We start from the raw sequence: 13745 nt of genomic DNA on the forward strand, positions 1-13745 counted from the left end.
CTCAAATCCTCCATTGAGGAACACAGAGTGGGAATGTAAAGGTTCATTTCTCGGGGCCGCCATGAAATAAATATTGACCAGCCCAGGTGGGAATCAAACCTATAACCTTCTGAACCAAGCGCTCTGGGACTCTTGCCCTAGCCTGCTCAGCTGTCAGGTCCTCAAGTACCATATATTATCCTCGAAGCTTAAAAATTGATCTTCCACAATTTTCATTTCATCAGTTACCATGTTTATGACAGAATACCTCATTTTATGACCTCTTTGGCAAGCTCCATGTTGTGACTTTAAATAAATGATCCTGACTAAGATGGGTATTTGCCCAGGATGGGTATCGAGGAGATCCCGAAGCCACTACTGACGAAGGTCATCCACAAGCAGAGGAAATTCAGTCGACTGGTGCTTTCCTTGGTCAACTATGACTGGAGATGTGAGGAACTTGGAAGTTCACCGTGTGTGGTGGCTGATGATGTCAATGTGTTGTAGCTTCTAATTACCAGGAGGGTCCCATAACCCTACTTTCCTTCTAAGCAAAAATGGGGGGTGGAGATTAGGCCCTGCCATTCAACTTTATGTTCAACTTAATAGGGATTAATGTAATTATCTGTAAAACCATTCATTTAAATGCAAAGGTGGAAAGAATAGAAGTTGTAGTAAATGTTATTTCCAATAATTTGGTATATCTGTAATGAAAATCCATTAAACTGTTTACGAGAAATTCTTGCTACTTTCTGTTCTGTTCAGACTTATTTCATTGTGAATATTGGACCCCAAAATATATTTACTCTTCTAAGAATTGAGGAGTGAATATAAAATTGAATTAACTTGGTCAATTTTTTTATAAATCTTTTCTAGGAACAGTTAATAAAAAATTTATTTCTTTTAAGGAAAACATCAAAAATAAAATGTGATACAAATAAATAGTTGTTTCTGATATAATGGAGAAAGTTATTTTATAAAATAAGTTAAAAAGTGAACATTATTGTTTAGAATACTTAGTGTTTACCGCAAAAAAGTGCCTGAGAATTAATAGTAATTCAAAAAATTAATATCAACTACAAAATGTGAGCCCACTTTGAGTAACTCTCAACTTTTTATAATTTTTTTTTATCCTTTAAGCTTTAATATTAAGGATTATTCTATTTTTATTTATATCAAATTTTAAATAAACCTTATATTAACATTTTCTGATATTTTTATTAGATTACTTCAGCTTGCACGAGTAGTGGGTCTCGTACCAGTCAGCGGATTTAGTTCTGGTAAAATCTTCGTATTGAAACTTCCCCTTCCACCGCTACCAAAGCCTCGCATGCCAAAAAAGAGAATGTCAACCGCATTTTAAGAATATTGCTTAGTTATTTTATTATTACAAAAGAATATTTTATTTAAATCTGAATAACTTGAGCATGTAAATGGAATGGATGCATTTGTACATAATTTTTTAACAGTAAAGATTTCATGTTGTTTTTTCATATTTCATTATACTTCACTCTTATGTATTGAAAAGGGAGATTCTCAATTTTTTTATCTGTAATAATTTGTTATAAAAGAAATGTTTATTTTTTAAATTCTTTTGAAAATGAAAACCAGAATAGAAGTAAAATACAGTAATATGTGTTTACTACATACCATTGAGGAAATATGTGGAGACTAGATGGATTTTTATTGGAAATAATAATACACCACTAAATGAACTGTTTAGTAAAAAATATACATTTTTTGTGCATGCAAAACAAATGATGGAAAAGTCCATTATAGGAAAAATAATTCTGTAGAAATAAACACAGGCTTAAAAAATGCCTAATCCTAATAATTATTAATTATCCACTCAATTGTAATATTGTATTATATAATTCCCTTAGATAAGACAATATTACTGTACAATCTTATCAAGTTTATTTTTCCTTGCATATCCCAATATAAAGGATTTCATGTTGAGAACGGGGTTTTAGTTCAGTGAACAAATAAATATATTATATAAATTATTTTTATTGACCTTGAACTAAACTATTTACAAAGTCTATAAAATTTTGTAGTGTCATTCCACCTAAAAGGAATTTACTCTTTTCAGAAACCTCATTCATTGCAATTGCTTGAACATCAGGTTTTGTTGATTGAATAATTTCAGGTGTTACTTCATTTATTAATTTATTTAAAGTATCACTGACATCTTTATTTCCTCCAAGATACTTTATGTCTATCTGTAAAAGATCATTTATTAAGTTATTTATTCAGTTAGTAAGAATAATGCTTGTTTTAAAGAGTTGTGTGACCTGTTTCGTGGTCTTCAATTTATTATTTTAAAATGCTTTTAGGAAACAGTAAAAAATATGGAGACATAAACAAATTTAGTATTTTTAATAAATGTCTTTGTAATTAGATTTAATAATCAATGTTTAGTGTACAAAAGATTCAAGAAATTGATCAAAGATTCCGAGGTCAAATTCTGTACCATCAATTTGTCTGTAGTCAAAGACTGGTTGAGAAAGTTTGGAGGGAAGTGGCTTAGGAACCACAGAGCACGTATTTTTAAATAACATGTTCAAGCATTTATGGTACATTTTTAAGGGGCCTTTACATGGCTAGTCAGAACTACGTTCATCATTCAAAACTCTGTCAAATCATGAAGATCTCTTACACTATTAGTCCAACTGAGATTATTTATAAATGAGATATTGAACAGTAAGAACCTTGTCTCTTTCTATTCATAATAGAAAAAAAGCTAGTTTAGCCATTATTGTGTCATTTTCTTGCAAGAATAAAGTGAAAGCAGGATATGAACGAAGTACTCAAAGTCTCTCCTTCACTTTCTCAGTACTGTCCCCATTTCAAAATTTTCTTGGTAATCCATTAGTATCTCACCTCTATACAATCATTCTGAACATCAATTTTTGATTCTGATTGGCTATGTAGGAGTGGGTCCCATTATGATCGCAAATTGATCAAGGTAAATAAAGCATATATAGAAAAGGAAGAAAAATAAATATGAAATAAAATATTTAAAAGATTACAAATATATAGGTATACTTGAACACCTAAAGGCAATTAGGATTGCTCTGAAATTAGATAAAAATGAAAAATGTGAAGATAAAAAATATTTTTTAAATATGAAAGATATTAGAAGAGGGTAAGGATTTAAATTACTGATGTTGGTTATTATTACTGAAGACATATTTTACAACCTAATTATGATTTATAATTAGGTTTAAACAATTAAGAACTGTGAAATGTCATTCCCTCTCTTCTCCTTTACATACTCTGAATTAAGAACACATACTCAAACAAACATCCTTCATAATTCTTACTTTTACAGTCATATTGTAGTCTACAATGAAATTTTCCAGCTGGAGAGTTTGTTCCTCAGTAAAATTAAGCTTCATGTATATACTCGTATCCATGTTTCCAATATCAATGCTGCTCCAAGATTAATTGTTATTAAAAAAAAAATAAATAACAGTATTAATAAATAGATAATAGTAGATAGATATAGATAAATAATAGTATTAATTTATAAGATGTTACCTGAATTCATCGGAACTTTCCATGTGGACATACTCATTGTCCAAGAATAAGCTATACTTGCCAGTTATACTTAACGAAGTATAGCTCACTTTGACGAGGAATTCCAATGTAGTCATATTGACATGTGTCGTGTCTATTGCAAAGCTACTGGGATCAGTAAGTGATCCATCGCTGATAGAAGCATTCATAAAACTAAAAATAAAATAAATATTGCAATAATTACTGTTAATTTATCATTAATATTAAAATCATTGTGTCTAATAACTGATAATTTCAATCTTTTGTAGATATCGGATATCATATTAGGTTTATGAACAATTTAAGTGGTGCATAAGGTGTGCTACAAAGTGTATAAATCACTAAAAGTGATGCAAACTATGGCAATTGATCACAACACTGAACTTAACTTTTAGAAAGATCCATCCTTCATAAGTATATCATTGACAGATAATGCTTTTTTACAGCTTTTCAGACTAATTTTACCTTGCTCCTTAAAGAAATTATTAAGTGGAAATAAATTGAAGGTCCACTTTCTCTATATCTTTTGAATTTGATACTCAAGTCAATTTCAATATTTGAAGACATTTCTCATTTTTTGGGATGGCCTCAAATGATCCAAACTTTGTTAATGGTAAAGACATGCAGTACCCAACTATCTGTCAGGATTGTATTAATAACATTTTTAACGTTTAGCAATGTCCGTGAGTCATAATCCAAATTCAGATTGTTTAATAACTGATTTTTTTTTTTTAATGGCTCAAGTCCTCCTTGAGGACCTATAAAGCCCCAAGGTTGAAATGTCAAGATATATTTCTCCAGGTCATCGAATTGAACCCACAACCTTTCAAACTAAGCATTGCAGGACCCTGACCCCAGAGCAGTGAGCTATGAGGTCCTCTAATAGCTGATGTAGTTATTAGTAATTAGTACCCTGATACTGGAGTCATATGCTCGGATATTATTTAATTTAATTAGTTGAGTGAGATAAAAAATAGAGTAGCTGTGTGTTATAAAGTCTTGTACTTAACATTAATTTTACTATTTTAATAAAAATAGAATATCATTACAATAAAGATATGAAAATATGGACAATACTTTTATAACATATTAATAGTTTGAGTATAATCCCAGAAGTAATAATGTCTCCTATATTTTTACAAATACAAAACTTTATTTATTTTCTAAAATATTTAATTATTTTGAAAATTGAGCATTTGTCTGTTTTATTAATAAACCCTTCTTCAGTCTATGTATTTTTAAGGCATAAACAAAATATATAAATTATAATATTTAATATGAGTATAACAAATGAAATTCTTAAAGAAAGTAAAATAAATAAAAACTGTTCTTATGAAAAACAAGATAATTATTACGAAAGTTGTTTCAAGATTTTGCAGGGAGACAGAAACCGCTCATATTAGGTTCTTTTCTTTTTTTTTTAAATTAATTTAATTGTAATAAAAATACTTAATAATACATTTGTGATTGGTTGATTAAAATCTTTTGATCTGGTAAAGCTAAGTTGTGGCCAACTTGCTGTTGAACTAATTGTAGTAGCAACTTCAAAGTGTAATCTGTTATCGTCTTGTCTTCATATTTCCCTGAACTTCCTGTAATTAAATAAAGTATAATAATATCTTACTTTATTAATTTGCTGAATGTTAAAGATATTATTTCTATATATTTTTCAACTCAACAGAAGATAAATAATTATAGGCAATTGCTATGAAAGATACTTATTTCAGCTGAAACTGATACCTTATTTATAACAATGAAAAAAACTGTATACTATTTTAAAAAATATAAAAATTAATGCGTCATTCTAGAGATACCTAGAAATCATTCCTAAGGCTAGGAACAATTACATAGGTATTCTACAAAGAGAAGGTTGAGAAGAGTTATTCCTAGAATGATGCGTTGATTTTTTTAGTAATAAATTATCACAGCTCAATCAAGAATATGCTATTGTTTTGGAATATTTTTATTTATACAAAAAATAATGTTTTTGTAAAAATTTTAATTTTCTCTTTGAAAACAAATATTGGTTAAACATGACATAAAATTGTATGTGTACAATACAATATAAGTTTTTGTACTTGGTTGTTTAGAATGGAAGGGCTTAGAGCAAGAATATGACAATCCACATGATATAAATTTGTCAGTTGAGCAGTCTCAAAAAATTCTACAATTAGTTCATATTCCATAATATTGTAGGTAAATAGTGAGAATTGTGGTATTCCATAATAACCAACATAAAATAGTTATTTAGAGAAGCAAAATAAAATTTTGCACAAAACTATAATTTTCTTAAAAAGTGAGGCTTGTCACATCTTGACCCAAGTCATTCAATAGAATACACCAGACCTTCCATATATTCAAAATATGAATGAATCTTGATTAGTAACATTTAAATTTTTTCTTACCAATAAAGATTTCTAATAATTAACTCTAGTAGACATAAAGACTAAATAAAAAAAATCAAATGAGAATTCATACTTCCTTTCTAAAATTAAAAAAGAAATTTTAAACATGGTTTATTTGTGTTCTCTTTATATATAATATTGTAAAACTTCATTCCTTCAAATTTAGCTGTGATTATTTTGAACATTTACTTTGTTTAAATTTAATCCACTTATAAATAATTCAAATTTTTCTGTTTAACAAGTACTATAAGTTGAATTTCTTGTAACAAAGAACGTTCAATTGCAATATACATACATTGAATTTCAAGATGGGGATAAAAGATAAATACATAAAAAAAAAAAACCCAACCACTTTGACCGCACCCGGACCATATTCCTTTCATCATAAATACATAAAATATGGAAGAAATGAAAAGTAGTTTTACAAAGAAAGAATTAGTGGGCTATAAATCAAGAGGTAAAAGTAATTATTGTGTGAATATGTTTTTTTACTTTAGTGTTGAGAAAATTGTGAAATTAACTAGTACTTATTGATAAGTTCACAATTTTGTTAAAGCTAAAGCACAAATTTGGTTTAGGTGCATGTAGAAAGAAAGGACCTCTTATTCACAAACTAATCACTTGGATTCTCACTCACTCAAATATAAAAAGACAAAAGATTATTAAGTTGGCCTGATTAAAATATTAGAATAATGGAATGTGTCTTTTGTTTTAAAAAATAATCTTGATTCAAATATAAAGTCAATATTTTGATCATTTGACAAAAATATTGAGATTTATTAAATTAATAATGATGTTACAGGAATCTAGTTAAAATAAAAGATGTTTTTTCCATATAGAATCTTTTGGTTAATTTTTTTTTATAAGTTTAAACCCTTTTTTTCCATTTAAAATAGGAAACATTTGTTTAGAAATGATTCAGATTTAGTCAATTATGACTTTAAATTCATTGACACAGTGACTTTATATGGAATCTCCGCCCAAGAACCTTAAATTCAGGTTGAAACGTTAGTACAGATAAGTGAGTTAATATTTTTGCTGACCACCTTCTCCTCATATCGATCTACGGTCAAATATTAAAACCTCAAATATACTCAAAAATGATGAAGAAAACCATTTTTTAAATTTAAAAAAGAAGTTAACTCATTTACCTTTGCTGCCTGATAAAAATAACAATAGTTCCAGGAAAATTAAAGGATGCAGTGATGAAGAAATGGATTTCATAGTTCCAAGTAAACTATTCCAATGCTTGGGAAATTATAATTTGTTAAATAATTTAAGTCATGCATTTTAAGATTAGATAAAAAGAAAGGATCAATCACACTTAGGAAGCAACTTTAAGCTGGAACAAGTTTACTCAAGGATTAATTCTGTTGGATAATGATTAAGCCATTTATTTAATTTTTTATGTTTTCAAGTGGTTTAAGCCCATCTTGAGTATTACTTCATAAAATATAAAAATCTTTCATTTTAACTACCAATATAATTAATTACTACTTCTTCAAATATTTTTAACAAATCCATAGTTTTAAAATGTTTTTATAAATAACAACAGTTTAGATACAAACAATTATTTTAACAACTTACATTATGTATTCATATTTCCATCTTTTATCCTTTTATAAATTATTGACAGAGTTTTTAACCTTTTTAATAATTATTTAAATTTTTATTTTATTATGGTATTTAAGTAATTTTGTAGAAAAATCACCATTCCATAATATAATGTATATATCATACATCCCAGATTGATTACTGACAAAACTAAATTATTATGCCATATAATATTATTTTAACTTCAATTTATTTATGAATTTACTAATATAATTTTCAAAAACAATATTTAATAATTTTGGTAGATTATATTTGTTGATATAAATAAAAAAACTGTTATTCAATGGAAATTTCATTAGTGAATACTAACAGCACAAAAGGTTTTACCAAATCCACCATTTCTTGTATAAAAAAAGAAATAACATTGTTTCTCATTTTTATCCTACTATTAGGGTAAAAAAAAGACAAGCATAGGTAAAAATGAACATAATTTTTTCAGATACATGATTACAATATTTTAAGCTAGAATAATTTTAAGACATTTGGGTAAAAATGAGATGTGATTTATTTCATTCATTTTTGCCAAATAAGTATGTATAAAGTAGAACTATATTTCACCATAACATTAAAAATTAACATAAATTAAGGAACTTCTTACATACATGGATAAAAACTCTAATTTATCAAAATTAATATCGACCTATAGTTGTTGGAAAACCCTGATAGTTACTGCATAGAATGTTGTAGCAGGTATTTTTATTATAATTTCCATATTTGTAAATATCTGCCGAGAACTTTAAAATCACATTTGACCTCAGCTGCCATCTCAAATTTGTCCCAGAAGCTGTCTCAAATTCACCTCACTAAATTAGTGTTTACTCACTCTTCACCAAATTATATACACTGGTTCAATCTGATCTACAATGAACAGCATAATAAGCTCCAGAATATGCAACTGTCATCAAGTGCACCTAATGATTTAACACAGCATTCTAAAAAAAATCAACCGCTTGATTTTAAAAAATTTCAATGCCTTAAATGCAATATATTGTAATGGCAAGCATTAAAAACAAATATTACTTTTCTAATGATTTATATATTTAGATTTAACAACATTTATACCAATAAACCATTTAGTAGCCAAAATACATTAAGTATATATATATATATATATATATATATTTTTTACCATTTCTAACCAATTTAAAAGAGTCAATAATCATCTACATTTCTTTTTTTAAAATTAGAAATAACAATAAAATCCTTACTAATATGTTCATCACTTAAGCCCTGTCCCTGTCAGACTATTTCAAAGAGGATGATGAGAACTAACTGATAATAAAAACCATTTAATTGCACATTGATGTACCGAGTTTTAAAAAAAAAATCATTAAAGCTGCTAAAACAAATGTGAAAACTTGATTCTATAAAGTGGCACTGCCAGTCGAATAATCATTGAAAAAGTTGCCACACAGCCCAGGTATGTACCAGCCTTAAATAATTTCAGATTCGTACTTAGTGTTTGAGCTAGGATATGAATACAGACCTTTGTGAAACTTGGCTACGTGGACTCAGGGACCTCAAAAAAATGTATTTCTATCGAAAACTGGTATTCCAAATTTTTCACTATAAATACTTCTCCTTACTATATATTTCCAGTATAGGTAAGTGAAAGTAAAAATATGTGAAAATGAAAAAAAAAAAAACATTTGTCACAATATTTTAGTGAAAATAATAGCAACTTGGCTTCCAATAAATATTATCTTAATTTTTCAAAAATAATACATAAGTCTTATTATTTATTAAGACCTGGTTCAGTTTCATTAGATAAACTAATAATTAAGAGACTATTATTAGGCAATTATCAATTATTTTTTTTTAGGAATTGTTAAATATTAGCACTACTATTTATTATAACATCATATTTAGATGTGCTAAAGATCTTAAAAGTACCTTTCATCAGGCGCCATCTTTAAAGAGCTAGTTGAAAATTCTTTCCCTTCAATTGTTGTGTCTAAAAATTAAAGAAAAAAAATAGATATAAAATAATAAAGAGATCTTCAATGAATATAGATAGGAAAATTAAATTGCAAATAAAACTATTATTACAGTTAAAAAATACCATACCTTCAGCTAATTTTGAGGAACTTTCTGGCTGCCAATGAGAACTGAAAAATAAATCAAAAAACTTTTATTGATATCATAGTATGAATAATAAAGTGTGAAGTTAATAAATTAAATTAATTTTATAACAGCCCTAATCATAATATATATATATAATTTTTAAAAATTGGGCTGTTATAGAAATAGATTTGGAGAGGGTAAAAAGGTATACAAGAGAGGACCTAATAAATTGAGACATTGGAAATTTCATCTTATTATTTACCACTTTTAACAGTTATTTTTGATTCCGTAACTGAACTTCTATTAGTAATTAAGGCCTTTTGGGGGCAACTATTACAATTTATAAGAGTATGATATTGACTATTCTGAGGTTTGTATCCCTTGTTTAATGCCATAAGCCCTCAGACCAACAGAAAAAAAGGCTGATGACATTTCAACGGTTTGCTATGAGTCACTAGGGCATATCTATGTTTCACGAGGTGAGGCAAGCATTAGCTGGAATACCTCTCGATCTCCTGCAAGAAGATGTTATATTGGTTGAAATGAACAGAGTAGGTTAGGCAGGACTATCAGCAAATATTTGTATGAGGATCTCAGAAAATTAAAAAATATTATCCAGGAGGATAAAATAAATGAATAGATGTATAGGATGTTGGCAACTCCGAAGAAGTTACTCAGCAGAAATACTTCTTCAGCATCAGCAGGCCACGATTGGAAGCAAAATAGTTCCACCGAGACTGGTTCCGCTCTAAGCTCTAAAAACATGGTCTAGAAATAAACCCCTTATTCCTAATAAGTTTCATAAGAACTTTTTTTGTGTGATATTGTTAACAATAATAATGAAGTTTTTACGGAACAAAAAGTTGCTTATTTATGAATTACCTTTGTTCTTCCATTGATCTTGATAACTTGTGCACTTCTACGTTACTTTCATTCCTGGTATTCCCACCTGAAATTACATACTTAGCATTATTATTCACCAAAAAAGAATAACGAGTACAATGAACACTATTAAATAGCATTCTTAAGATTGGGCGTATGTTCAAATAATCTTATTCATGAGTTTAATTAAGTAAATATTTACTAAATCATAAATGCATATATATATTGTAATATGCTCTTTTTTAGTAAATAGTTCATTTTGATGTATAAAGGGTTTTTACTATGTATCATTTTAATATTGTTATTTGTTATTTTAAATCAAAAAGCAAGCTAACCAGTTTTCTTTGTCTAAAAGAAATACGCTGTTTCAAAACAAGAAAGATGGCGGTGCGTGTCCTTCCAAAGTGTTCGTTGGGTTGGTTGTGTTAAGATGGATTGAATTTTTTCAACCTTTGTTGTTTCTATACAGTAATTATAGAAAAAGAAAAATCAAAGAAGAAATAGAAAAACATAACAATTGTCAATAGACTGTTCGCATCACAAACCATAGCAAGTAAAGCGGAGCGATTGTACCACAATCGATTATTTTTGGATTGATCAGTAAACATCGAAGATAGAGGAGAGGAGATGGTCACTCTAGTTTGAATTGCCTGGTGAGAGGACGTCCGTCGGCTGGAAGCGGGAAAGTTTGGAAGCCATGTTTGTGAGAGAGACATAACTTTTTTGACTGGAAGCCATTTTGAGTAGGACATAGATTATAGGAAAAGAAGATACCAAGAATCATCAAAAGAAGAGTATATGAAATTGGTTAGTTTTGTTATAACTAAATTTAAATACATTTATAAAAGAAATATTAATTTAAATTAAGAGTAATTTTTGTAAGTGCCTGTTTTCTGATTGCCTAGCAACCCGCCCTGAGATTAAGAGTCTTTTATATAATAAAATTCAATTATCTATTTAGTATTAAAGTTCTTAATTTGAACCCAAATTATCTTTTATATTTGAAAAAAGTCTTAAAACGATCGAAATTCTTTTTATTTTATTTTAAATAAAATTAAATTATTATAATATATATTCTTCAAGAACTAAAATTGAACTCTTTATAATAATCTTTCTTGCATTTCACGTATTTGAAATAAAACCATTTAACAGTCGCCTTCCATCCACTCCATATACTTAGGATTTTTTGTCACTGTTTCAAAATCTCGTAACTGGAACAGGTGGGTAAGTCCTGATTCATTCTTTACTTATTTATTATTATTTTTATTTATTCTTCCTCGACCTTTGTGTAATCTCAACTTACTTCTTTATTTTTCGTCTTTTAGTGTATTAAATTTTGTTGTATGTATTATTGTTTCCTGTTCATTTTTAATAGTTTTATTAATAATGGAGAAAAAATACAATCATTTTAAGAATAATAAAGTTTAATACCTGTAGCTATGGCTTCCACGTCGTGCTGCAAGTCTGAGCCGATGTTTTCTATGATACTGTAAATAAATACAAATTAAATGTAGGTAATTTTTAACAAAACTAACTTTTAATGATTATTTCAGCCTACCTAACTTCTAGGTGAGATGCATCTGATGCCAAATCTCTATTATTTTTATCTGTAATAAAGAGAACAATAATATTAAAAAGAATCAAACAAGAAAATTTTAGTTAGCTAAAAATTATGTTCGAAATGGATAAATTGTGGGCATTTTAGCTCATAGATCAATTTGTGTTTGTTGGATAGATAAAAGGTATCGGAATCAAGACGGTGTACAGTAAAATATCAAATGCACTAATGAGGCAGATGCAAAACCAAACTACGATACTTGACTATTATTTCATGCTAGACCCATATTTATACTAACATCTATGTTTATGCCCTCATTGGTATCATTTCACCGTTGTGAAAAAAATTACTATTAAAGTGATAGGTAAAAGTAAAAGTAATAACTAAATTAGTATTACAGAACAAATAAATATATAACACAAAAGGGAGCAATGTAAAATAAGTACAAGGTAGAGTGATATGGATGAGCACCATATAAAATAAGTTGAAAATAATTTAGCAACATCGTAATAGCAATTTAATGTAAAGGGTAATATAAACTGACAGGGAAAACAAAAAAATAGACAATATCATAGAAATTGATTAGTTAAAAATGACTACATTTTAGACATCCACTTCGTTATCCCCTTTGATGCAACTTTTATAATCTTCATTAGCTTTACCTACAATGTAGATTTTTATTTTATAATTGATGAAGACCAACAATTTAGGTCGAAATGTTGTCTTTCAAGGTCTTTAAGTTTCGACAAACACAAATATTAAATCATATTTAAGAAATAACACTTACGGCTCATGGTTAAATTATTTTTGAGAAATGAATCACTTCTAATTCTGAGGCTGCTTTGGTCCAGACTACTGAAATGGTATATTTTTATTATATTTTTGAAATATATCAAATTGATGAAATGTAATATTTACAAAGCACTAATATCTTTTGTATCTACCCAAATTACTTTCCTTACCATCATGTAGGGGCAACATCTGATACAAAAATTAGTTGTCACATCTTTGCTAATATTGATGGTGATAATTATTTTTATTGAGTTTAGCTTTACAGGCAATTAAACTATCTTACAAATGAGTATCTACAATGTGTCAGAAGATTTATAGTTTGTAAATATAATTTACCACAAGGTAAAGAAAGTAAAAATGAGATAAGCAAATCAGGAAACCAATAATATAAAAAAAATCTTACTTTTTTAAAGAGTTTGGAGAAACCATGGGCGATGAACTATCTTTTTCAACCTTTGTATCTATAGAAAATTGAATATTATCAATACAAATTATATCTTAAAGAGATAAAATAAAATAAATAAAACAGATTAAATTTTACTTCAAAAATTGTTAGTAGGCTCATGATAGTTCTGGCAGATAGATTTCTTTTTCTATTTAGGTTATAATAATAATAATAATAATAAAAACATACTACAAAATAATTAGATATTATGCCATGAAGGTTTTACATACAAATACATACAGTTTCTTGTATATTGTTCATAATTGCAATAATTACAGAGTAAATAAATTAATTTATTACAACAATGAATCGATTTTTTAAAACAGTTAATAAAAAAACAATTAATGATTAGTATGGATCCTTTTTTTTCATTCGACTTCTCAAGGTGAAGAATCATTATCTCATTTAATCACCTCAAATACTTCAGATGGAAAAAGCATGGTGA

At 27.8% G+C, this 13745-nt stretch overlaps 2 protein-coding genes across 4 annotated transcripts in view; both read right to left on the reverse strand.

Annotated features, from left to right (window-relative positions):
* Positions 1-1969: 1969 nt before the first annotated feature.
* LOC106691924 (uncharacterized) lies at positions 1970-7245 on the reverse strand. Its single transcript, XM_014437828.3, has 5 exons — positions 7097-7245; positions 5000-5132; positions 3523-3714; positions 3306-3414; positions 1970-2201 (listed from the first exon to the last, which is right to left on the reverse strand). The coding sequence occupies exons 1-5, from the start codon at positions 7167-7169 to the stop codon at positions 1989-1991; spliced, it is 720 nt and encodes a 239-aa protein (XP_014293314.1). The 5' UTR covers positions 7170-7245; the 3' UTR covers positions 1970-1988.
* A 2207-nt stretch (positions 7246-9452) lies between these two features.
* Positions 9453-13745, reverse strand: part of LOC106691925 (uncharacterized) — a gene marked incomplete at its 3' end in the record, with an annotated part of 20229 nt that continues 15936 nt past the window's right edge. For all 3 annotated transcript variants that reach the window (XM_067050983.1, XM_014437829.3, XM_014437830.2), the window contains 7 exon segments: positions 9453-9513; positions 9627-9667; positions 10506-10572; positions 11937-11992; positions 12064-12112; positions 12851-12918; positions 13259-13316. In XM_067050983.1, coding sequence (XP_066907084.1) covers positions 9453-9513; positions 9627-9667; positions 10506-10572; positions 11937-11992; positions 12064-12112; positions 12851-12918; positions 13259-13316 — 400 coding nt within the window.

This window comes from Halyomorpha halys, unplaced genomic scaffold, assembly GCF_000696795.3.
Source record: "Halyomorpha halys isolate HHAL.00 unplaced genomic scaffold, Hhal_1.1 Scaffold5072.1, whole genome shotgun sequence".
In the NCBI taxonomy this organism is placed as follows: Eukaryota; Metazoa; Arthropoda; class Insecta; order Hemiptera; family Pentatomidae; genus Halyomorpha; species Halyomorpha halys.